Genomic DNA, 25,436 nt, shown 5'->3' with positions numbered 1-25,436 from the left:
ATTTTCATAGGTTTTAAGCTGAACGGATTAACCTTACCTATGTTACCTAGACACAACTTGAAGATAACATTAAAACGGATGATAACACAACAATCTTCATTGGTTTTCATAAGCTCTCCACCGCTCCTTCGTATTTCATATTTTCAATTTCACTCTCGACGACGTTTATGAAAACGAATGAAACTGGAAGCTCACATTTATCAGCCGTAGATTACCGTAGCAGTGCCTCGTTCGCCCACTGGGACAGTGGTTTATAAAAATTTCAATACCACAAACCCTCGGAACAAACAAAAAACAATAGCGCCCCCAAAAATACACCATAGATCGTACACCGAGCCTACCGCGTTATGCCGTTTTCCGGAGCATAATCCATAATAATGTGTAAGTCCTTGGGTAAAAAGGCACAAAACATTGTGCCGCCTCAGTACCGATACATGCACGCACGAGTAGAACGAGTAAAAATATCCGCTTCCCACCGGTTAGCTCGGGTCGGGTATAGAAAGCGCCAAAAACCACCAACGCGCGACGATAAAGCGCCACACAGCCACAGCATTATAAAGAACGGTAATCTCTTAAATAATTTGCTGAAATGTGACAGTCTTTACGATGCGACGCGTATGCTTACCTGGGGGCCTGGGTGGCAAAGGATCTGGTGGTGTTGCAGGGCTGATGGTGGAATGCGTATCTGGGAAGTGCGAAAAAATGCGAAACGAGATGAGATTGTGTAGGTTGAAGAGCAAACGAACGTACATGGTTCTTTTTTGTCCCTTTTGCTTTGCTTTATGCATCTTCAACCGAGCAAGAATGGTAGTTGCGGTTGTAGAAGCTTTTCTTCTTGCATGGTCGTTATCACCCTTGGCACGAAAAAAAAAAAAAACTACACAACCATCGAGCCATACCATGGATCACATTTCATGCAGACATGGAAAAAATGTGGTAAAGCGTAAGGTAAAGCAAAGCAAACGAAGGTGAAAAGACATGTCCTTTTTTTGCCAAAAGGGAGCGAAAAAAAGTCAAACGGTCATAAATTGTCGTTGCTTAATGCTGTCACTGGAAGAAACTCGAAACTTGGACGGGTAATTCCGTGGCAGAACTTGGTAAAGCGGCAATTTTTGTAGCATGCAAAATGGTAAGGTCAGCTGTGCTTAAATGACGATTAACCCGCCCGCCCAGGGGCAGGGTTACTAATGATGAACAAACTTACGGTAAGCTTACATACTTCTTATGAATACGCACCATTTAGCTTTAGATGGTTGTGAGTGATATCTTTCAGCTTTTTGGGTGAATTAATTTCTCTTCCCCCGCAGCAAACGGCAACTAAATCTCACGTGCTGGATTCATTCATCAGCACAGGTGGAAGGGTTTTATTTGCAAACCGCAACCATCGCCAGACGCTACGCACATTGCATGGGCACACAACACATGGGGGATAAATTCATCGGAACAACGCAACAACGGCCCGCATTACACCAAAAAACGGTCCCGGCTTTACCGAACGTACCCCCGGCGTACGAAATTTAATGCTTTCATTCGTTTTAATTTTCTCATCGAACCCCCTGACGGCGGGCTAAAATTCGCCGTCTTAGTGACGCGTTCTTCAAGTGCCAAATGACGCAACCACACGCACCACGCATACCCACGGCATCTAATGGGAATCCCTTCTTACCAGGAACATTTACCTGATGTTCCACACACTCGAGTAGGAAGTTGAATTTGAAGATCGTTTTTTTTGTTGTTTTGGGATGGGAGGTTATTGTGGTGCCTTCACCTTCACGTTACCAGCTTTTTGGAAGGTTCGTGCCTCGCAAAACTAGTCTAGAATTGAATTGCTAATTTAGCCACTTTTTGACGCACGGCACGAAACACAGCGGACGTATGAGTAATGGATTGCCGTGATGATGGGTGCCTTTTTGGGGGAAGGTTCGGTTCGGCTGTGTTTTTCAGAGCTCGATTGAAATGAAGTGGTGCGTGAGGCGTGCGTTTGATTAGTTTTGGCAGTTTTGGTCTTTTTGCTAATTGATCGGCGCACAATCTTTAGCCGCCAAGGGTGAAGCTTTTATGCTTTTTCCGTCATCGACCTCCTGCCGGGGGTTTTTGGTGTGTCCCCCTCGTTTCCGTGACGGGGGCGGGGGGGGGGGGGGGGGAGACCGTGCATAATTAATTGTGGAGATATTTTCATTCGATATGCTGCATGCAAAAGAGTTTCCTCCAATAGTGCGAACGCGCTCGAAATGGAAGTGTTTTGCGTTTGCAGGGAAATGAAATGGGGAACATTAAAATAAGGTTTAGGTACGTGAAATGAATAAAACATCATTAAAGAACAATATTAAGCTACACATTTTTCAATATCAAATCAAATGGATGGGATGAATTGATATAATTAATTACTAAAAAGCAAATCGGATCGATAAAAAGGTAATTGCATACATTTAGGCTTACCTGAGCAAACTTCAAATTTTAAAACCTGACAAACCAAATAAAAGTTTAACACCCGTAAAGGTGTAAAATAATTGTAACACCACTTCACTTTTATTACTTTTTATTGAATTTACTTTATTTCATCTGCTGGACAAAGTGTAGTTGTGTTTGTTCTCTGCTTCTCCGTTACACAGTAAGGGTTCACTGCTTTTCACGGCATCGTTTCTGCTGATCTAACATTGCATTCCCTCTGTTTCTATTTTCGATTCACTGTTGACAAATGTTTCATAAATCCATCGCTCGCTTTTTTGTTTCCACTATAGTAATCTCATTTTCACGTTTTATTTCATGTTGAGATAAATTTTTCTTTTTTTTCCTCTCTCGCTCTCTCTCTGTGTTTTACTTCACTGATGCACTGCGTTTTGGCATTGCGGTATGATTTGCATTGAAATTGATAGTGTCATCCAAGGAGAATGTTACCCAGAGTAAGGTTTTCTGTGGTTGTGTTAGGTTTCTGTTTTACATATACAATATTCTCCAACAAATGTAACCTATTACCTTGAGCTTATCTTGCAGTGGCCGTTGTTGAATGTTTTTTGTTTTGTTTTGTTCTGGTTTGTTGCTTAATCTCTACACCTGTGCATTATTTGTGTGCGAATATCTTGAATGAACGATCGTTCGGGCTCGATCGGTACAGTGTGTATCATTCCTGCTTTATGGTGGTTTTTTGCGTATGTCGTTTTTTTTGCAATTACCATGCTGCTGGCTGAAAATGTCTTTGTCTTTATCTAAAAAAAAAAACAAAACAAAAAGACCCAAGACATCCATCTTGTCTTTACGTTCCCATGTTGTGGGGTTAAGATTGGATCAGCATGAATCGGTATAACATTTTGCCGTGTGTTGTTTCGTTGAATAAACTATTCGACACATTCGATAAGCTTTTGCAAAATATACGCAGAATATCTTCGTTTCTTCAAGGAGCGGTACATGTCTAATCTCGGTTTTCTTTTTGCCACCCCTTTTCCGGTCGCCCGTACCACCGGTTGGCATTTAGCTTTTGATCATCTCCATATTCTGCTCAGGATATCTGGCCTTTGTGTATGGGTGAGTGTGTAGATATATACAAAAAGTGCATCTAGAAGTTGTTCACCAGTTTATCCTCTTGTACAGTTTGCTACTTGTGTGTATGTGTTTGTTTTATTCTTCTTCTGATTTTCCATTTAAGTTACGCTTGGTTTTATCCTTCTCTCTGGATGTGTTTGTGTGTGTGTGTGTGTTTATCTGTGTTTTTCTTTTCACATGCGGAATCATCTTTGCTGTCGCTTATTTAAATAGTTATCATATAAAGTATAAGTCATCATATAAAGAGTTTTGTATCATTTTCTCATAGGTTTTTTTTTATCTTCATTTTCTCTACTTTTGTTCGTTTTTGTTATCGTTTTTTTTGCTTCTCTCTTCTCACATCGCTACATCGCTTTCTGCTCGGTGTGCTTACCACCATGCCATACATAGTATGATTTCATCCCAGTGGGAAATGAAATGGTACCTTCTTGCTGCCGTGTTCTATTTCAACGAGCAAGGTGTCGAAAGTGTGTGTGTGTGTGCTATCCATCGATATTTTTTTTTGTTACCGCACGATCTATTCTAGCGCCGGATGATTGAGTCTTGTTTTCTTCATAAATCTCGTTGTTATGTGGATTGATGGGTTTGGGTTGATGATGCTGATGATGAGTGACACAATGGTTAAGCTAACATACCGTCAACCGTTCTTTACACATACTAAATACACTCAGGAGTATCTGATTTAAGAAATACGTTCATCATCTACCTCTTTGTTTTGGATGACTTATCCTACACGGAAAACAGTAGCAGCAGCTGGGTTTTTCTTTTGTTTGACGGTATAGTTTCGAGAGCGTGCTAGTTCAGTGTGCGTGCTGCTGCTTCTTCCTCGTCTCTCAGTGTTACTTTTGCTTTGTTCTTGCATTATTCTAAACATTTACATAATATGCTTCGTACCGCTGTACCGTACCGAAGCAGCACGGGTTGATTTTCCCACGATCAGGATTGAGCAGAGAGCGAATGTTTGCAGTTTTTGTTTCTTTGTTTAATGACCGATCACGTTAGCGACATTTGACAGGACATCAAAGGAAAGGAAAGGATACAGGATGTACGTTCCCTATCCCTTATGCAGTTACTAATGAGTTCTATCGCATTTAACCTATTTAACCGCTATGCTTTGCTCTAGGAAAAGAAAGAAAACACATTCTTATCCACGAGTAAATAAATAATCTTCACAAATAGAGTAACATTACATCTGGCTCCACTTTGCACGGGAGATGGTCAAGCATGATCAACACAGACGGATACACATCTAAGGCGCTATGCAAAAATTGTACAGAACAGGGTTGTTGGGTGTTGGTGTGGGTGAGGGTGTATGTGTCAGAAAGGATGCAAGGTTGGGGTGGTGTGTGAGGAGACGGTATGGGGTGGAAATGGGGCTGCTTACAACAAATTCATTTTTCCTAATTTTCTTTAAACTATTTTTCGCTTCCTTTCACCCTCGGCTACCTCCACCAAGATGGTTGCCATTGTGAAACTTTACGCTGCTTTAAGTTTACTAAAAACAGCTTGTTTGAACTTTTGCAATACTTTCCCCTGGCTAGAATGTCTTCCTCATTCATTCGTGTACTGCCATGGTTTGCTAGTGGGCATTGTTTTCATTGCAAAAGTTCTTGCATGACTGTCTGTGGCTCTGGTCAAAATATGGAACATATCCTGGTAGCACATTCACATGCATATATATTTACAACAAGTGTTGTACGGCGTCGGTTGGTGTGCTTACTTGAACACTTCAAAAAACCCCAAGATAAAGCAAGATAAACTTAGCCCGTGCGCGAAACAAAACGATACCATTTTCGAAACCCATGTCCCTCGGTCCAAACCGCATGCAAAGCGAACAAATACTTTACGAAACAATTTTCCACTGGCCCGGTGGAAAATGGACGTACTTCGGACCCGGAACTGTACCACGCAGTGTTGCATCCGTTAAACTTTTCGCAAAGAAACATTAGCCATTTCTCCAATGCAGCTGACGATCGAGTATTTGGGAATTGGCTTTTGGGTTGTGGTTGTGAGAAAGATGTCTTTTGCTTTTATTTTAGATGCATTTGCTCTACATTCGCTTAACCGAGTTTTGGAAGGTGAAAACTTTTCTGTTTAAACCTCACAGCTACGACTGCGACGATGATGTGCATGATGATGTGCAGGCAATGATATTCCCCTCCCCGACCTTATCACTGTACCGCGTACGAAAGGCATGCAATATCAAGATTTTCTATCAAGATGAATCCAAACGGGATGCTTTTGTTCGTACGGGTGGTTTACCGTTTGCAAAACATCCTGCTCAACACCGGCCACCACTTGCTTAGGCATTGTTTTGTGGTTGAGCAGAAAACGAAAACAGACGGGGTGGATTAGAAGTGGATGAAGTTTTCTTCCCTTTTTTTCCGACAACATTCATTGTTCCGTTTCTTCATCCTTTATCCACGGCCGGCATCGTAAATAGGGCACCAGCTGAAGGCCACTCAAGGGAGCTGTTGCTTGTCTGCAACGGGCGGGCGGTTGAATATTGGGTGAAACTTTTACCAAAAAAAAAAGAAACCCCGACTGGCGCCTTTTGCTAGCTTCTGCTGGTGCTCTAATCAATGGTAGGTTGGTTCGTCCGGTCGTGGTTTTGAGCGGGTCGAAGATAAACTCGCACCATGAAGAAAACCGCAAACGTAACAGGCACGGAAGTCAATCCCTTTTTTGGCTGTCGTGTTTCGGTTGCGCTGAAGAACAGGCTCGGTACGGCCCTGTTGCTTGACGGTGTTGCTGAACGTAATGCTGTGGAACCCAAGGGGCTTTCATCTGCAAGAAAGTTTTTTTTTTGGAAAAAGACGTACATGTTCCTATCAACCAATCCGACTTCACCTCATCAAATCGGTGGGCAACAAAAAACTTTACTTCAACTTTTACGCTCGAAGCTTGCGTTGGGGAAAGAAACATGCATCTGTAAGCATGGGTCATAAAGAAAGGTTGGCAAAGTTTTGTACCATTAAGCTTGACGTGTGTGTGTGTAGTTCCGTTTTGTTTGACTTCCGGATGAAAGTGTGAGCGTCTAGGAATTCATTAGGGACCATAAGACGAACAGCTGCTGACCAGCAGCGTTGAGTAAGCGGTCATAGTTCTTGTTCCCTTACGTCATGTGTAAAATGGAAGCGAAACCCGTCTCAAAAGGGTTCTTATTTTAATTGAATATAGGCTTTTTGATGCTATTGTGACGCTTCTGACAACCGTACGATGAAATCAACACCTTCTGGGTGAATGATTGCTGAAGACTGTCAAACTGTCTGTCTGGGAAGGCTTTTATTGAAATCGATCTGTTTTTGCTTGCATCTTGTGCTTTCTGGTGTCCCTTTTAAAACCATCAAAACTGGTGGAATATTTTTCTATAGCACCGAAATAAAAATATGGCGTTGTTAAGTTTTTTTTCTTCTCTACGATTTGTTTTTACGAGCACAAGTGCCGCACTGTCATAAAGTTCCATTTCGCAATTACACCATTGACCCTTCGCCGTTTGAACAGAATCATTTGAATCGTTATGTCCATGCAGCACGATAAAAGTAATGCCCACCAGCACACGGTGGAATTGCAATACACAGCTGGAATCGAGAGTTTTTTTCTTCGTCCCATCACCACAGGGACAAATCGCTCCACTTGGTGCAGGTTTGTCTGCTTTGCAGCGGAAGGTTTATTAGTTGAGGTTTGTTTCAAAATTTAATTACAAAATCTACCCCTCGAAATCAGCGTGTGGTAGTTGAATCGGTGCTAGAGTTTTGCATATTCAAAAGGAATATCCGTTTTTAGGACCAGTGCTGTTTCGGCTGCGGTGGTACCGCACCTTCAATGCGGGCTTGTTGTGGAATAATTGCATTTTACACACCTTTAATTGTCCGCCACTAAATATGATACAGTCGTGAAACGTATGATAAAGGTAGGAGGGTCTTTGGTCTGCGGCAAAGCAAAAGGGGAACAGATATGACCTTTTCCATATTCATAAGTTCATAATGATTTTCATCCACCAATGTAGCGTCGGAAGCTAGTTTTGGGAAAGCATTTTAAATGCATAATGGGACATTATTACAATAAGCGGATGAATTCCATTATGGCCGACCGGAATGGCTGGCAAATGTTTTAGGAATTATGTCACAAAATAATAATAATGGAATGCATCCCCTAATTGAACGCCGGAATGTATGCAATTTTGACTGGCTGTCACAGTCAATCGCCGTATGAATAGTGTTACATATTTGTGGCGTGTGTAATTGCGAGCTTTTAAACAAACTATTTCATCACAGGCATAAATGGCAGAACAATGCTTAGTACCACATTTTCGGTACATAAAAAAGAAGCAAAAAAACTTGCTTCTCGGTGGGAATATTCCGAAATAAAAGCAAACAGCAAGCTCATTCGCCTCCGGACAACGGAGTGAGCGCAGCACAATGGAGTGTGATTTCAATTAAATTAATTTAATTTTTGTGCTCCATACTTTTCTTCAATGGCGGCAATGGCAGATTGTTCTGTACCTCTTGTTTTTCCGCAAATGAACCGGCGCCACCTTTTCACCCTCCCCGCCAGCTGTTCGGCCGGTGCACCATCGAAGGTTTTTGTTATTTTTTGGAGTGCTTTTGGTTGAATTTTTCATTCGTTGTGAAACGCATCCGTTTTGGTGGTAAGTTTTGGTGTTCTTTTCTTTGCATTGTACCATTCACCAAAAACCCGCCTCGCGGGATGAACAGAACGCCCCGTACGACCTGTCCCGTCCGTTCCCCGGGGGTAAGACAAATGGTAATAAATTATGACCACCTGCGTGCTACCAGCGACAGGCACACAAACGGGTGCGAGGTCGTGACCGCGATCGTCACCATGATCATCATTGCCATCATCATCATCATCGTCGCGAGCGTAATTGCTGAAATTGCCATCTTCGTTCCAGTAGCCAGAGGTTTAATTTGAGTGGTTGTTTATTTTATCAGAGTAAATTAAATTTCATCAAAAAATATATATAGTCCTTCCAGCTTAATCAATTTCAAGTTGCGTTCAACTTTTCGCGTTGTTTTTTTTTCTGCTTGCTTGCGTGATGGTTTGAATTGGTATCGTTTTTTTTTGTTCTTGTAATCACATTTACTTTTTTCGCAAACGTTTTTCAGTCGCGCCGTTTTCCGTGCGCTGTCGCTTTTGCTTGGCCTGAATGGTTATTCGTTCGAGGGTATTTTTTTTCTTCTGTGTCATAAAAATAAATAAACGCTTCTTTGACATCATGAGTACAAAATTGAGTAATGCTTTTTGAGCGATAGAAATTATTAACAAATTGAGATTCTCCAAAAACAATGGAGCTCTTTTTCGTGGAGGACGTTTTGTGGGATGTACTGATAAAACTGATTAAGAATGTATTGTTGATGACTTAACTGTGCTGTTGTAATGAATCACCACCGGCTAACAGAACCTTTGCTGCGTAAATCTTTCCTGCTGTACGGCAATTAGCGATAGGGTCAACTTCAAAAGCTTACCAAACGGCATATGGTGACCAGAAACAGGGCTCCTAGTAGACATCGCATTTCACTGGCAAATATGACTGACGCCCTGGACGAGCTGTAGTGAGTAACACTTAGGTCGCGTATCTCCGTATCTGTGAGCAGAAAGAAAATGAAAAATGCCACAACAGTTAGGTATGGAAATAAACAATGTTGATTGTTGAGAAAAGTAATAAAATAATCATAAAAGTTACTAGAAAATGCGTTATTTTAGCACGGATCAAGTGTCGTGTTTCCTGCAAAATAAAATTAACAGCTCATATACCAACAGATCAACAAAACACTTACTCGGTACGGTACACTGGTCGTAATCAAACTCTCTGAACCATAAGAGTAAACACTTGAACCCCTTAGCGACAGGGTGTCTCGATGGAAATATGTACTTCTTTCTACGAAAATGTTCAGTGTTTTGTTGGCTGAACAAAGCCCTATTAAGGTGCTACTGCTGCGAAGCAACAAATTACTCAATCCACTTACCTGTGTTTGACGTGGTGAACAGAAAGCTCTCGGAAAATTCACTCCAACCGTGCCGGTTCCTTATCGATGCCGACATCGATGCAGGTTGTTTGAAAAGCACGTACAAGCATACCGGGGTTAATATGTACACGGGGGCAAGATGGTTGGCAAGATGTACACCGCAGATGGATGCAGAATCGTATTTTTTTTTATTCACACCCGAAGGATAATGATTTTAATCACGGCAGAAAATCGTTTCCAATTCAGCAGCATGGTTGCAGAGCGTAGAAAAATAAAATGAAGAGAAAACACAGACAAACCGTGAGTTGATTAAAATAAATTTAATTTAAATTTCAATTTAAGAATATGTCATGCCAAACGCCCACAGTGTCGCTTGAGCTGATCCGCTTAACCGGTAGCGTGCTGGGCTTTGTACGATTCTCCCCCCTTAGTCCCGAAGGGGGTAAAACAGGCAAGCCATCTTCAGGATAAGACATGGGTAAGTTTCTTAACTGGATGTGAATGCAAAGAACCAAACCTGAAGGCGCATCTGCATCCGCAATAACACATCGTTCTTATACGCAGGACACAAAGACGCTTCGGTTCCCTCATCGATCAAACTCCCACAGGGGTGACGCCATTATTAAAAATCGATTAGAAGCAATCAATTTTATTCACATGAAGAACATCCAATCTTGCTGTGCTGGAAGGGTCGGATGCTTCGAGCGTAAGAAGATTAGCATCTTTATGTGTGTCTGTGTGTGAGTGCCATTCGATCACATGTTCGGACAGAAAATAATGCCCCAAAGCTTAAGAAGTTAATACGAGCTGAGGCAAAAATGATATGACTGCTAGCGCAGCTCTAGGTCCAGTAAAGAGGTTGAATTGTTTCCCCAAAAGCTCACTGTTTTCCCGTATGACAAGATTGGATTTTCTGTTTGATGAATTTCGAGCTTCCTCTATCTAGTGTCTATCGTTGTACAGAGGCTTTGTACTGACAGGATCATTGGCTCTTGCATGTCTCTGCCCAAAACGAACGAGTAGTGAGTGGAGTAGGAACTCTACACATTTTTTTCTACATGACAAAAACCCAAAATTTTAAACTCGTTCAGTCGGCTGGAAGAGTCACTTCGAAGGAGACATTCGCTCCGGGGGTTATCTGAAAGCAGAAACCATTAATTTTCTCCCATTTCGAATGTTTCCACCCATGCTTTGGATCATACTTGCAGGAATCGGATTATAAAAGCCAAAGCTCCCAATCATGCTCCCCTACTGACCGTACAGGAAGACACTGTGCGGCATCTGTTACGGGCGGTTTCTTGGTTTCCAAAAGCACACAGCCACTGTTGACCGCTATAGAACCCATGCACGTGAGCAGGGTTAGAAGATCCGGGCTCGAAAGGTTTTTTTTGCCAGTGTCCCGAAGGAACTGGGCTAGAAATCTGGATGATCACTCATCAATAATTACCTGGATTGAACCCGTGCCTCGTACTGTTGGTCCGGTTCGAGCCCCCGTATCAGGTAGCTCATGCCCTGGGTGTAGTGGTGGGAGTAGGGAAACGCCGGCAGCACAATGTCCCGCCAGTCCGTCTTGGACCACTTGTGGTGCAGATTGTGGTAGCCATTGTTGTACGAGTAGCTATCGTACGAGTTGATTTTCCGGTTGTAGTCTAGCATCTGCCGAGCGTTAGTTGGCATTATTGAGGACAGTTTTATGTGTGTGTGTGTTGTTATTGACGACGTTGGTGGTGGTGGTGGTGGTGGTGGTGTGTAGGTGGTATTCATTCCATTTCCCAGTGCACAACGACCGCAACGTGCCGAAACGACATCGTTTTGGATTGGTATTCCGTGTACAAATTGCGGGATTTGATGCCAAGATGAAGGTTGTCATGGTGTGTGTGTGTTTTTTTTGTATTGTCGTTCATTTTTCCACGGTTGGAATCGGGTGTTGGCGCGTGCAGCAAAATTTCCATTCCATACCAAAACGGAGGATGATGGTCGTTCACGTACACAGCAGCAGTTCCAGCAGCGCAGCATTACAGTTACCCAGTCCAATGGGTAAGAAAACCCCGAATGATGAATGTGACACACACAATGGCAGCAAACCGAGAACGAGAAAACGAATGAACCAGATGGGATTGAATTAATTCTTCCATTTTCCATGTCTTTGTTGCTGTGCGATGAACACCGACACGGCGGAATCGGACAGGGGAAGGCATGGAAGGCCGTTCCATTCCTTCGTGTCGGTCGACGGAAAATGACAGCTTCAATAAAAGCGTGAAACAAATTTGACCACGGACCATTTGCACGAATGATGTGTGACACGTAGGAAGTAAAGAACTTCAATCCGATAACGATTTGGAAAGCAAATTGAACTGACATTTACGATGACAATATTATTGAATATGACAGCTGAGCTACTTAGAAATGATTGAAGGTCGCCTAAAGGTAGGCAATGTTATATACTATTCGATCGATTTTCCCCTGATACGTACATTATCACCTGCGTAGCTGTGATGCATTTTCCGCGTATCGAGATAGATGCCGTCCTGCGTTTGCATTGTATCACCGTCCACCTGCCGGTAGTACAGCTTGAACTCTTCGATCGGTGAATGGGAGTCGACGATCCAGGAGATGTTATACTTGTCCTTCCACTGGCTGTTCGGTACGGATCGGAACACGGCCTTCTTCGGTATGCCCGTCAGCGTGACCGTTTTGCGCGTCTTGCCCAGCTGGTTGTCCGCGATGCAGGAGTAGTTACCGAAGTCCTGCGGGTGCACCTTCCGGATGATGAGCGTGTGGCGGGCACCACGGTTTTCGATCACGTGCCGTTCGGTTTGGTCGATCTGCATCGTATCCTTGTGCCACAGTACCTTCAGCGTGGTAGAAAGCATGTGTGTAAGTTGTGGTCGTGTGAAACGCGACAGACGGTGAAAGAGAAGAGGAAAAAGAGAGAGAAAGAGAGAGAAAGAGAAAGAGAGAGAAAGAGAAAGAGAGAGAGAGATAGCAAAGAAAGGCAGTGGAAGAAGAAGAATGAAAAAAGTAAAAATAGTAAAACCATTTGTTTAGCTAGCGTTATGAAGCATAGTCAGAGTAGTATGGAAGCAATACCAGAAGTTTGCATACATTCCTATCATTCAAAAGATGATAAATTAGATTACTTATAAATAGGAAAAAAATAAACAAAAGAAAAGTATACGGCCTTGCAAAGCTGGCGTAAAAATAAACCAACATATGAGTACAGCAGCAAACAACAAAACGTGAATACATAATGCCGTTTGCATGCTTACTTTACCCCGCAAAAGGTAAACAAGCATAAAAGCTTCGTTTTCTACAGCATAAATGAAAGGAAATAATAAATCCTACCGATAAGAGTTAATGCCCAAAGCCGTGTAAGCTAGTTAACGGAAAACAAGCACTATAACCTTAACGATAGAACAAAAACGATAGAAAAATCTAAACACTTAGCGACGCAATGAACTGCACGGAAAACTACTTACTTCCGGCTGAGATTCACCGTGCACGATACACACGAGCATCGCCTCCTGGCCCTCGCCGGAGTACACGATCGGATTCTCCACGCTTATCTCAGGTGGATCTGCAAAAGGCAAAGAAGAACAAGCGAACAGGGAATATAATGATGTGATACGAAGCCTGCTGAATGGCCTGCGCTTTGGTTAGGAAAATGGTCGAATGTGAAGTTAGAAAATGGTGCACAACCAGTTCCCCAAAAAAACGGTGTAAACAAACGGTGTGTGCACCCCTCATTGGCACAGCCCGTTTTTATCCGTTTTATGAAGCATTAAGTCGGTAGCTTTATGTTTGTGTTTTGTACTGCTTCAAACGGAAACGACCGCACGCCACAACCGCAAACAGTTGAGCAAGAAAATTGAATTTAATGCACGAAAATGCAAATGGCCAGTTGCGAGGTGACGTCGGTACGATAAGAAACTTACCCACACGAACCAAGGGGAGGTATTTTTTTGGGGAAAGGATGAGTTTGGGGGAGGCTAAACAATCAACCTTGCCACTGGTGTATAATTAAATTAATTCTAAACTTCGAATGTACTGCACTTCTGTCGTTAGCTTGTGGTCCATTGCGTAGTTGAGTACCAAACGGCTACCTGGCCCGTTGGCCAGAAGTTTCCGGAAGTTTCGTGCAGGCAATACCGGGAAGTGGCATCATCAGGAAGTCAAATGTCAAATGACGCTAACACTCCCACTCTCAGCCACCCTCAGCCACACTGGGCTGGTTATCCTATCCCGGTTTGGCGGGGAAATACGAGCCATCTCGTGGCTAATTGGCCGAAACTAAACTAACCCGGACTCGCACGAAACGGAACGGAAATGGGCAAAACCGCAGCAAACGCAAGGGAGCAAGCGGGGACGAGTGTTAGTTGCCTATTAACAGACGGTGGGCTAATGCTCGTAAAAGTTTCCTCCAAACCGTTCCATCTCCGTTTGCCACCGGTATTGGCCGACCGGTTGTAGGTTTTCACAATGAGCGTGGTCAATAAGTTTCGCTTTCGTAGAGGTATGTTCACATGTTCGACATATGAACGCGCGGTGGGAACTCACTCTGTAGGTCCTGGCCACAGTGGTAAAAAAAGGGAAACAAAAAGGGAAGGTTTGTTTTTCATCGTGCTTAAGGGTAGTTTCATTACACTCCCCCTTCCTTTCCGTAGCGTACGATCGCACCATGAGCGATGGGTTCGTTTCACTTTCGTGGGTAATACGAAGAGGAAATAGCATAATTTTATGCTCCTCCATAAAGGGTAATAGACTTGTTCTCGGCTTACTGCGCCTATTTTCCACCCACCACGGTTATATTTGGTTTGATTTTTTTCCTTCTTTATTCGCACCCCTTAAATAAATATTGCGAATAAGAAAAAGAATGTAGGCGGGTGCATAAAGGCAGAAGAATTTAGGTGAAAGAAAAGCAAAGTCGAAAATGCGGGACTGTAAATCTTTTCATGAAAGAAAACCAAGAGAAAAAAAGGATATTATAATTAGAGTGTACGAGAGTACGTTAAGCTAACAGGAAGTGCGTGGTATGGTGAAATAAAGCGCCCCGGTTTGACGGATGAAGGCACGGAGAGCATTAAATGCAAAGAAAAAGGGTTCGCGTTTCAAATGACCGGATGTTGAAGCCATGTTGGATCAATGCCAAGCGTGAATGGATATTTTGTTGTTGTTATTGTTGTTGTTTTGCTGGTCGTTTTGTAAGCAGAACTGAATCAGAAGGTATCATAAATTAAGTTTATTTCGTAGGAGGCAAAAATGTCGAACCTGACGCATTTGAAACAGGTTAACTAAATGTTAATTTTATTTGAATAGGAAGCTATGTTTTTGTAGCGGTAAAAAAATTCCCTGTAGCCAAAAAAGGGCAATTAAGAAACACTATTATCAAACATGGCTTGTGTTACACTTTAAAGCAGTCCTGGTTTTAGTGGATGTCCCTTTCTGATAGTAACAAAGTTGATGAAAAACTGGCAAAGGAATTAAAAATGGTTCTACTATTCGATCGATATGATTTTACACATGCAACAAGATGAGTAATTTAGTAGCCTTTTGTTACTCATTGTGCATGCAATGCACATAGTTCCGTTTGAACAAAAACCCCATTTGAGGTCTGCTAACATGGAACGCTTTTCCTCACTTTATAGCACAATGAAGCACTGATTTTCACATTCACGTGCTGCACGTCCTCCTGCTGGGCACAGTTGCAGTATCTCTCTCTCACCCTCTGTATCTTCACACCTCATGTTTATTCATCAAAATTGTATGCAAATCAAAGCTGCTAGTTAAGAAGAACAGCAACAAAAAAACACACATCAACTCGTGCGAGGAATCTAACTTGCAACATAATTGAGACTCTTCCGTTGTCCACATTTTAGGCGACTGGGCGACAATAATGCCCACCAAAACGGGCCACAGTGTGAATGGTAGCTGCCGAAAGTTTTCCCCATTTGCACTCGTTCAAAGTGGGGAGGAAAACTGATTCTTATCTTAATTGCTAATCGCTGTGAACCCATCATCACATTACGTGGTGGTTTGTGCGGAGCCTCAAGTCGCTGGAGTGAAATAATAAAATGTGAATAAAATAAAACGCTTACTCACGCACACGTTAGTGACATAGACGAAGGTATGGGAGGTACGGGAAGACATTGACGTCGATGCTTCGTGATAAGGGCTCGTTTCGTGGATACGTTTCATCGGCGCACCAAAAATGAATCTCCTTTCGGAATTCGGTTCTTGATCCGCACTCCTTCAGTAAAGGAACCCACTATTTATACTTCCTGCTTCTTAGGCTGAATGACTCCTGATGCGGGGAAACTGCACCATAAGGTCAGGGTAGGGTGGTGTAACCCAAGCAGAAAAAAAGGCAGCAGCTGTCACTCGGATTTCAGCGCTTAATTTTACGCTTGTGCTATAATTCAAATCTACACCCTGAGTTCCCTGAAGGGAGCATGGGATGATTGCGTTTGACAGGTCGGGAAAATACACCGCAAGAAAACAAACCACGGCCCGCAGAGGGTCACACTGAATGCTTACGAATTCTTCTTGCTTCGCTTGAACGCAGGTTTTTTTTTTTTGGTTCGGGGTGGAAAACACTCCCAAGGGAAAACTGCTGCGAAATTTGCTGTCTTTTCACCTTGACGCAATCAAACGGCCGTGGTGGGGCACTCGCTAGGAAGTAAAGCCTATTTTCACAAGCTCGATTTCACACAAAAATAGCTTCGTAGACAGGAACGCTAGGGCCAAGCGTTAACGTACCGTCGAAATTGAAGAAGGAATGCGAGAAAACAAACCAATAACAACAACAAAAATCTTGGAAAAACGCAAACACAGCCATAGCCATTACAAGCGGCCGGGGAAGTTCAAAATAAACGACTCGCCAGCACGGAAAGGCCATAAAAATTACAATTATTTGTTGTTTCATCATGAAAATCGCATTTCAGCTCGCATCTCACACTCGGGGAAAAAAAACGAAAACGGAAAAGCGGACACACTCAGCCAGAAACCCCTCTGAAAGCTTGCTGTCGGTGCTGACCGAGCGTGATTCGACGGAAGGTTTTGCAAAGTTTTGCAGATGTGCAGAGACGCTAGTAGGTATGGCCGGTTACAAACCGTTCCGACCCATTCATTAGACGTGTCTGGCAGGGCGTAAAATAAGGGTGCGCCGAAATGCACCCGGCGCGGAAAGGTAACGTGTGCAACGCCGTGTGCGATTTTTCCGACACCAAGGATGGCCCACGGGAGTGAAACGCTTATGGGTGTGAGAGAAAGAGTGAGAATTTTAAGCGTGATAAAAATGAACCCACATGAACGAAACCGACAAGGGTTAAAATGTCGGATGATTATCGTCCGGGTTCGTTTTGGATCGGGACGTGCCTCCGTAATCTGTCATCATGTGGCTTCCGAGTTCATTCTCCGGCCTTTTCTCCCTTAAGCATTCCTAGGGTCTTTGGGGTCACTTATGAAGTTCCTCCCCTTTTTCCGGAGGTCAGTTGAAATTCCAATTTATTTTCACCTTATTTATCTTCGATGCCACACAGTTTGGCACGTACGTTTTTTTTCTCTTCTTCCCTTTATTCACGCCTTCACGGACGTCCATTTCCTAGTTTGTCCACCCTTTCTTTCGATGGCCATTTTCATGACTTTCCGCCTATCTAACGCTAGTGTTGCGGCGTAGTGTACGTGTGCGTGTAAAGTTTTTCCCCTTTTTGTACTTTTTTTCCTCTTTCAGACGGCTTTGCGTCACGTGCACGGGCAAAAAGGGTTGGCGGATTGAGCAGTGAGTGTCGATTGGTATAGGAAACTGTGTTGTCCCCCCACTTTGCTATTGCTAGCGAAAGTCACGGACGTTTCGGTTCGTGTGACCAGAGCCCATTCCGGCTGCTTGGATTTCGAGCAGCACCCTTGGGAATGGAATCTCATTTATCACGAATGCTTTTCCGCACCTTCCGCACACGGGCACAGTTGGGAACGTGCTGGAACGTTGGTGCTGGGGTGACCAGTGTGTCACTGGGGAGCAAAAATAATGAAAGGGTTTTATCAACGCGGGTACGCTGTGTTTGGTGTGCCTGATTATGTGATAAATGCACGGTTTGTTCCAAAACGAAAGGCCCCTTTTGCTTTGGGTTAGAGTATTCAACCAGACAGGAGTGTGTGCGAGAGAGGGAAAGAATGATAGGATGAAAATTGGTGGGCAAGTTGGTAGCATTTGCATATGCAGATTAATACGGAACTTCATACCTGCAGTCAATGATGCTTATGAGGTCTGGAGCTTTGGTGGGTCTTGTTAGGTTTGGTTTTGCTACTGCCACACAACAAGGGCTGATTTGTACTCGTCAACTATCTGAAAACCACTACGTAACCACACAATACCGATAGTGTCCTGTGTTTGGTAGGGGTTGTTAGTCTGACAAACCTCGTACTAAGTCACCGCTGGAACTTTGGTCCGTGCAGTGAGAAAATCGCAACAAAAACGGAAAACTGTAGCTAGCAGAGCATTAAAATTCTGACATTTTTTCGCACGCAATCGACACACACGCCATGGGTACGATGTTGGGTGATCGTTTGTCAAGTAAGTGAGACGCGTCCGCTTACGACCCGGTAAGGTATGATTTTAATGAGCATGTAGTGCTTTTTTGCTGGATTATAAAACACAACTCTCCGTTTGACACGAAGAGTGGAAGTAGTGGATGCTTAGGATTTCATATTTTGTCCTTGCCCACTCCCACTTGCCCATTGGAAACGAAACTCTCTTCCCCAGAGCTTGTTTGTGTTTCTGTGCAAAATTGTGAATAATTAATCAATGCTTTTGTAACTTTATTTTAAAAGTACTATGTAAAGTTCTTTGCGATATTCCATCCGCGAATTTCAAATTTAATGATGATACAGCAAACAGGCGAAATAGGCATGATAGGAAAAATTGTAAACAGAATTCACAAGAACTTTATTTTAGTTTCAAATTTTTAGAGTCACCTCAGCGTACACGGAGAACATTTTCCAATTATCTCTTTTCACGATGTTAACCCAAAAGCACTTTTCCACTTCATACATACACACTAACTATCGAAATAGCTTCTCCGAACAAAGTACTGAAAGTAAACTTTTGTACCAGCGGTCGGAAAAAAAATTGTACAGGACAGGTCTAAACGTCCTGTGATGAGTCAACGTTCTTGTTGAACGAGCTGTACCGAGGTGACGTTGGTATTAAAAGTTACCACAAACTCTATCCTGTAACATTTTGTAAAGCATGGGTGGTATGAAAAGAAAAAACGACACCCCTTACAGAACCAATATCTCCCCAAGCGATGTCCAACGCACGGATGATGGTGACGTCCACAAACCATGATGAGATTGTTTCGCGGTACTAGCGATACCTAGCGGGGTGACTAGTTCTGAGTATTTGATGAGTTATTCTAGTGTACTGGCGTGAGTTGTGACAGTTGGGTTCGTTTGGCTACAGTTAGCTGGCCCGTGCGCAGGTTGTAAGGGATAATCAAAAAGATGATACTGTCACTATAACATGTACGGACGGTAGCAAGTTCGGAACACTTAGATCATCACAGAAAGACTTAAAGGAATAATGTAGTAGAAAAAGTACTTGACAAGTAAATATTCTTTGCGGAGAACTCTCTCTCTGCTTGGTTTAACGATAAACGAAGTAGCCGGATCTCTTTACTACGAGGGAATGGTTCGGATGGGATTTGATACCCGCTCCTGCCGTGTGGAACCGGCATCGTTTAACGCAGGCCGTCGTGAAGAGAACTTCAACAAGATAAGTAGAAAATTTTCTAAATGAAAGTTCTTTTTCACGTCCGAGTGTCATATCAGAAAGTCATCAGATGTATGAAATGTGTAAAAGTAACATTTTCATACTTCATAAACTTTACGAAAGTTTATAAAAAAATCATACCTTTCTGGTAAGTTTTGTAACGTTGTGCTAAATAATTATATGTAAAATAGTAGTATTCTTTGTTTAGAAATAGTTGATGTAACAATATAAACCTTTCAATATCAATTGCTCATAAAAAAAAGATTGAAAATACTTACACAGCACATGCAGAATGATTTGACTTGTGGCCACCTGTCCGACACCGTTGTTGGCAGTACAGATGTACGTTCCACCCTTATGCCGGTCCATGTTTTCGATGACGTACACGGGATTGGTGAACTGTTCCTCGCCTGCGGTCGTCCAGATTTGTTTGGAATCCGTTAAATAAAAACAAAACAAAAAACAGTAACGTTAAAGGTTAGTAGAATATCGTGATTGAGGGTTAAAAGAAAAACATTAAATGAAGGCCTTACCGTTTGGCAACAGATTGTTTTTCCGGGTCCACGTAATGTTGGGCATCGGGTTACCGGTGGCAGAGCATTCGAGCCGTACCGGTGAACCCTTCCGGACCTGCAGATGACCGCCGGATGTGACGTGAGTGATTTTTGGTGGAACTGAAAGCGAAAGAAGAGACAAACACATTCACGATAAAGTAGGAGCGAACAAGATGTAAACATGGAAAAAGGTATAATTTTCTTAAAATTTACGGTACAGCCTTCTACACGCATCAACACCTTTTCCCCAACCAACCAACATTTGCCAAGGTCAGGGAGAGAGTTTTGTGGCAGGTTTCATCTTTGATCGAAAACGCAATCCTTCCTGTTTTTCGCAAACGTTCCGGTTCGAAGGCCGGTCCTAAATGCGCGGAATGTTCACCGAAGAATCCTCCCACCATTAGTCCCGAAAGTGGAAATCAATTAAAGTGTAATTAAATTAAGAGTTGAATAAATTTGCTTCCTTCCTGCCGAAGGTACCCGCAGCCTATATCCATCGATCGTGTCTGGCTGCGTGAAATACGACCAGGAGGAAAACATTTACATCATTCGGCAAAAGTCAACCGTCGTGGCGGGACGGGTGTACCCGGTCGGTGGGAAATGGGAAACAGCTGAGAGGAAAGTCAAAAAGCGCGTAATTTCCTTCCATCGGCTGGTCGACTTTTCATTTCCTGGTGCTATGCCACTCGACTTGAGTTTTCAAGTAATTAATTTCAAATTAAAGAGTGCTTGGGTTTACTGCGAGGGTAAGGAAATATCAGCCACCGGAGCGGGTGGTTTAAGTTTGATGCTGGAAAACAACACACTAAACACTAAAGCGGGTGGGCCATCGAAAGCTTTCAAAGGCTTTGTCGAACGCGTCGGTGTATTTTCTAGTGAGAAGTGAACCGACACGAATTCGCCCGTTTGGCACGGAATTTGTAAGCTGGGGTGGTACTTTTTTCACAGTTTTCCTTTCTTGCTACTGGTAGTCCTGTTTTTATAAAGGGCTAGAGAGAGAAAGAGGGAGAGAGAGAGAGAGAGAGAGAGAGAGGAAGAAAAACCGAACAGAAGTGGAAACCTATTTCTCCTTCGCTTGAACTATTTCCCAAAAACAGTTTTTGGCAACCGTTTCCGTTTGTTTCCGGGTTCGCCTCAACCAATTGCAATTTGTTCTATTAATAACCTCTTCTTGTAATGTTTTCACCGAAAGAATGGTACCGTAAAGGGCTTTACAATGGGGTTTTCTCACTCCGCCCGTGGCTGAACGATCGGTCCAGATCGCGACGGAAACTTGCGATGGGTGGAAAATAATTTGTTTTCAGCTTTTCCCCAATCGCCAACATTTACCAGGTTGGTAGCAGTTGAAAATAAAATGTTACGATCTACGCGCAACATTTGGAAATGGTTTTTAATGGAGCACGCGTGTGTGTGTGCGCGCACCTTTCGCGTTATTCCAAAGCGTAGTGGTGGCGTAACGATGTTGGTGAAGAATAAATACGATCACCAGTTTTATTTGTCTTACATTCAACCATACGAAACGAAGACACAGCGAATGATGATGGCCCGTTACGTTATGTTCTTGAAAGTTGTGTGTAACGGTAATGTGTGTGTGTGCGCTGGATGTTGTTGCTTTCTTTTACACTGGTTCCAGTGTTGTTGGTGTTAATGTAACACCGGTGTCTACGCTGGCTGTTTGGTTTGAAGGATTTTATTGGTAAACTAAATGACGAAACCGTGCCAAAAATGTGGGACTGATGATACACAAAGGTGTCAAACAGTGGCACGATTTTGCGTGACAGATGGGCTCAGTTGCGTGGGAAGAAAATGGAGGCTTTTCTCTTTATACATGTAACAGTTATGAGGGTTTTCATCTTTGAAACAAATGCCACAAGAAACCACAGAAAACCATGACATTGGTATTTAATAACAGCTCAAAATGAGCTTCAAATATTATGGAATTTGGGAAGTAATGTTATCGCGTTAAGAGCGAAAGCGTGTGTGGTTTGCGGTGGAATTATCATCACATTATTCAAGGGATAAGAAAAATTCCCATTGTTTGCTTTTTTTACTGGCATGTCTAAATAAGATTAAATAGTGGATTGAACATGTACATTTGCTCAAATTGGTATTTTAATTTTTTTAAAACTTTGAGGTTTTTGAGTTTGATTTTATTGAAAATCTCATTAACTCTTATATCTGCAAAATGGTTAAATTATTGTGTCTTCCTGTCCGTAAAGTAAACGTCTTGTTTGAAGTGAATAAAACATATAACTTTACAATTATCTTTACAGAATACAGTTCAACATTCAAGCTGTTCCATAATATTCCTTTCACAGTTATCGGGACAGCAATACAGCAATACTAAAGAATATGAGATCTACTCAAATTCAAGATTTTTCACCCTGTATTCCAGTAAAGCGTATTGTTTGCTATTTTAATTTAAACTAGCTTATTTAGTTTAGCCGGAAACGACAGAAAAGACATATTGCTTCAACATTATCGTCAGATAATCTGAAATTTACTTAACTATGCTCGTTTTAAATTCATATTAAAGTCCGATTCGATCCAAACTAATCGCTTCCCTCGTGCAAATGCTTTGCCAACTTATTAATCGGTTGTTTTACCCTAAAGGGCACACACATGCGTCATTTATCCTCCCAAAAGCCGCAAAACATATTTTGTTGATTTTTCATTGACTCCCAGCATTGTAACGGAAGGACAAAAGCTCGATACTGGTATGGGTGGTATGGGGAAATGCGGGAAATTTATTTCCATTACATGACTTTGGTGCCCCTTGTTAGCCACATACACTCAGCCACACATATCGCACGTTGGCAACTTCGGTGGGTTGTGTGCATTGTACAGAAGGGCAGCGAGCAAACTACACGGTTGAAGATAATTTATACGACTTCCCTTCGGGGTCGGGGGTCCACCCTGCGCTTATCCCTCCAAATAAACCCACCGTACACCGTGAAAAGGGAGTTTTGACTGCAATGCAACAAATATTTCATGCTACTGCCGATCCGATAATAATGATCCGAATCGGGCTACCGATTGGTACGGCACGTTCGTACGTATTAAAGCATTACCGTTTCGGTTTTTATACCGATATGCCGTCAGTTTTATGGCATCTCCAACGCGGGTTAGTATTGCCGCGGTATTAAGATATGCAGAACACAGAAAACCCGGACAGCTTTTTAGCCAAAAAACCGCACTGATAACGAGATAATCAAGGGGTCCAGTTTTTTTCATGGATCAACAATCACCCGACCGGTGAAGGTGCGAATCGTTCGAAGCTCTGGGTAGCAATAAAATAGCCCCAAAAAATTCGAACTTTAGCGATTTTAGGAATTGACGGAATACTCGGAAATTTCATTCCGGTTCGTCTTCGGACGCGCAAACCCCCCGCTACCCCATCCGTGGCATCGTTAGCGCACGGACGGCCGGATGGTTTCGTTTCGCTTTTCCAAATGTTTTATTTATTAGCTCTCCGTATGGTGATTTATTGGCGAGAGGAGTTTGGGATTAGTTTTGCAGTCACATAAATCTCGTTCGGCCTCAGGGGCTTCATGATTTTCTTTTGCTTCCGACGCGTTGTCCGACAGGTAGGGTGTATTTATGTGTGTCCTGTGCGCGTTCAGCTTGCCATAGCACTAACTCACACAGATCGGCTAAAGATTGTAGGGTAAGAAAAAAAAAGGAAAAAAGGCATGCAGAACATAAACCCTCGCTCACTGGAAGGAGTTTCTTTTTCATACAGCCTCCATCAAGTGAATGCTGCAGGTAGGGTTGAGATTTCTTTCTGCACCGGAACCGGCATCAAGCAACCACCAGTTGGGGGTTGGAACTTTTCTTATATGTGCTTCGATTCGTTTCATTACTCTGCACAATTTCCGTCGATGGTAGCATATGACTCCCCATCCCCGGTTGGGGTGGGTACGAAGGGTATTTTATTGGAAAATTAAGAGTCCTTTTCTATCCCCCTGCAACGTGCCAGCAGGCTACAGGTTCCCGGGGAAAGGTGTACCTTGTTTATTATTGATTAGAATGGCATCCATAAACGGAACACCAAGTGTGCCGTTGGTTGATGGTGGAGGCTTTATTGGCTGATTGGGTGTCCCTAATGTGGACCAATAAAACTCGATCCACCAGCTTCTTGGCAGGGTGCTTGGTAATGGATTGAAACGATTGGGTAATGGTAAGCTAACCCAAGAAATAGGGGAAACAACGGCAAAACAAGGAATAAACGGAGCGAAAAACAACGAGCTCGTACGCGAGATTGTTTTCAAAACAACCGATACTCATGTACTTGGTTAGAAGCTTGGTGGAAAAATATGACCTCACATTAATCTTTTACAACGCTCTTTTGCAAACAACTGGTTTTGTGGTACACGATTTACGATGAAATTGATTCGGCTTCGTATTGTACAACCTACAACTCCCCCCCATAAATGTGGTCACGAGTTTTACTGGTTTTGTTTCATTTTCCGTGTTCCGTCATTGATCGCAATAAAACATACACACACACACACCCGCTCGAGCATATGTTTCGTGCGGGTTCTTCATCCGATCGACAATCGACAATGAATGTGAGCAAATTTAATCTCCATTATCGTTAGGAGGAAAGCTGATCCGCACGGTCCAGTTTGAAGGGGCGGAAGGCAAATGTTTACCATCGGTTTCACTTCGGGATTAGTAATTCTTTTCAACTTTTCCACCGAGAGGATGCTTTCGGCACGCAGCTGCTGTTTCGTTGCACGTAGACGCATGCACCATCGTTGCAACACGGCCGCTACAGACACGGTACTAGTTTTAAGCAAACATTTGCATTCCCATGAAACGAACAGTTATATCTCCAATTAGTTTATCAAAATGTAAATTTTTATGCTCTTCCAGCCACTGTATGCTAACTGTTGTGTGCATACAATAGGGAAACAGTATGTTGTGGGAGAAAAAAAAAGAATTTGGAAGCTTTATGTACCCAGCATAAAGACTAGTGTGCATATTTTTATGCAACCTATCCAACGCAAAGTAAGCAAAGGAGCGCGAACACTGAAGCGAACGATGTGTCACATGTGAACTACCAGGGGAACTAGTTGGACATTATTTTTTTTTCTTCTTTTGATTTTCCTTCGTTTTTCTTGTTTCACCAGCTTCCTGTTTCTATTGTTGTACGGTTTATCCTTTTTTTCGTGGCAGGAAAGAAATGACGGTGGTTGTGAAAGCGTACAAGCGATCGACTTTTCTGGCTGGCGGCACGTTTCGTATTTCGGGGCATCCAAATCTTCCCGATTGGATGGGCGCAATCCGGATACATAATCTGGTGGAAGGTGGTGGGAAAAAAAAACCATGGGCGAGGAGGGAAGAATTTGAACTTTTAATTCATTCTTTTTTCGCCGTGCTCTTGTCACCGCGCTTGTCTGTAGCATGGGGTTCATCCAGATGTCTTGTCGGCCAACGTTTCCCAGTTGCGTTCGCTGACAAATGCAAACGAGTTGAAGCGGTGGGCAGTGACAATTGCACCACTCTTATTCACATCTTCTTCACTCGGCTCCGGTTGGATGGGACAGTGCAAAAGCAACCGACCGGAGGCAAAATGGATGG

The 25,436-nt window shown here is 42.9% G+C and overlaps 1 protein-coding gene across 4 annotated transcripts in view; it reads right to left on the bottom strand.

The window, feature by feature from the left end:
- Positions 1-2,522: 2,522 nt before the first annotated feature.
- LOC125761057 (hemicentin-1-like) overlaps positions 2,523-25,436 on the bottom strand; it is a 104,120-nt gene continuing 81,206 nt past the window's right edge. For 3 of the 4 annotated variants that reach the window (XM_049421841.1, XM_049421839.1, XM_049421840.1), the window contains 7 exons: positions 19,830-19,970; positions 19,575-19,706; positions 13,010-13,107; positions 12,005-12,385; positions 10,978-11,186; positions 9,531-9,589; positions 2,523-9,148 (listed from right to left, as the gene is read on the bottom strand). In XM_049421841.1, coding sequence (XP_049277798.1) covers positions 9,018-9,148; positions 9,531-9,589; positions 10,978-11,186; positions 12,005-12,385; positions 13,010-13,107; positions 19,575-19,706; positions 19,830-19,970 — 1,151 coding nt within the window. In that variant the 3' untranslated portion in view covers positions 2,523-9,017. The remainder of the gene's footprint in view (positions 9,149-9,530; positions 9,590-10,977; positions 11,187-12,004; positions 12,386-13,009; positions 13,108-19,574; positions 19,707-19,829; positions 19,971-25,436) is intronic. The other variant, XM_049421842.1, reaches the window with a different exon arrangement.

The sequence above is a fragment of the Anopheles funestus genome, chromosome 2RL, assembly GCF_943734845.2.
Source record: "Anopheles funestus chromosome 2RL, idAnoFuneDA-416_04, whole genome shotgun sequence".
Lineage (NCBI taxonomy): Eukaryota > Metazoa > Arthropoda > Insecta > Diptera > Culicidae > Anopheles > Anopheles funestus.
Note: the sequence above shows the minus strand (reverse complement) of the source record. Positions and strands in the feature narration are given on the sequence as shown.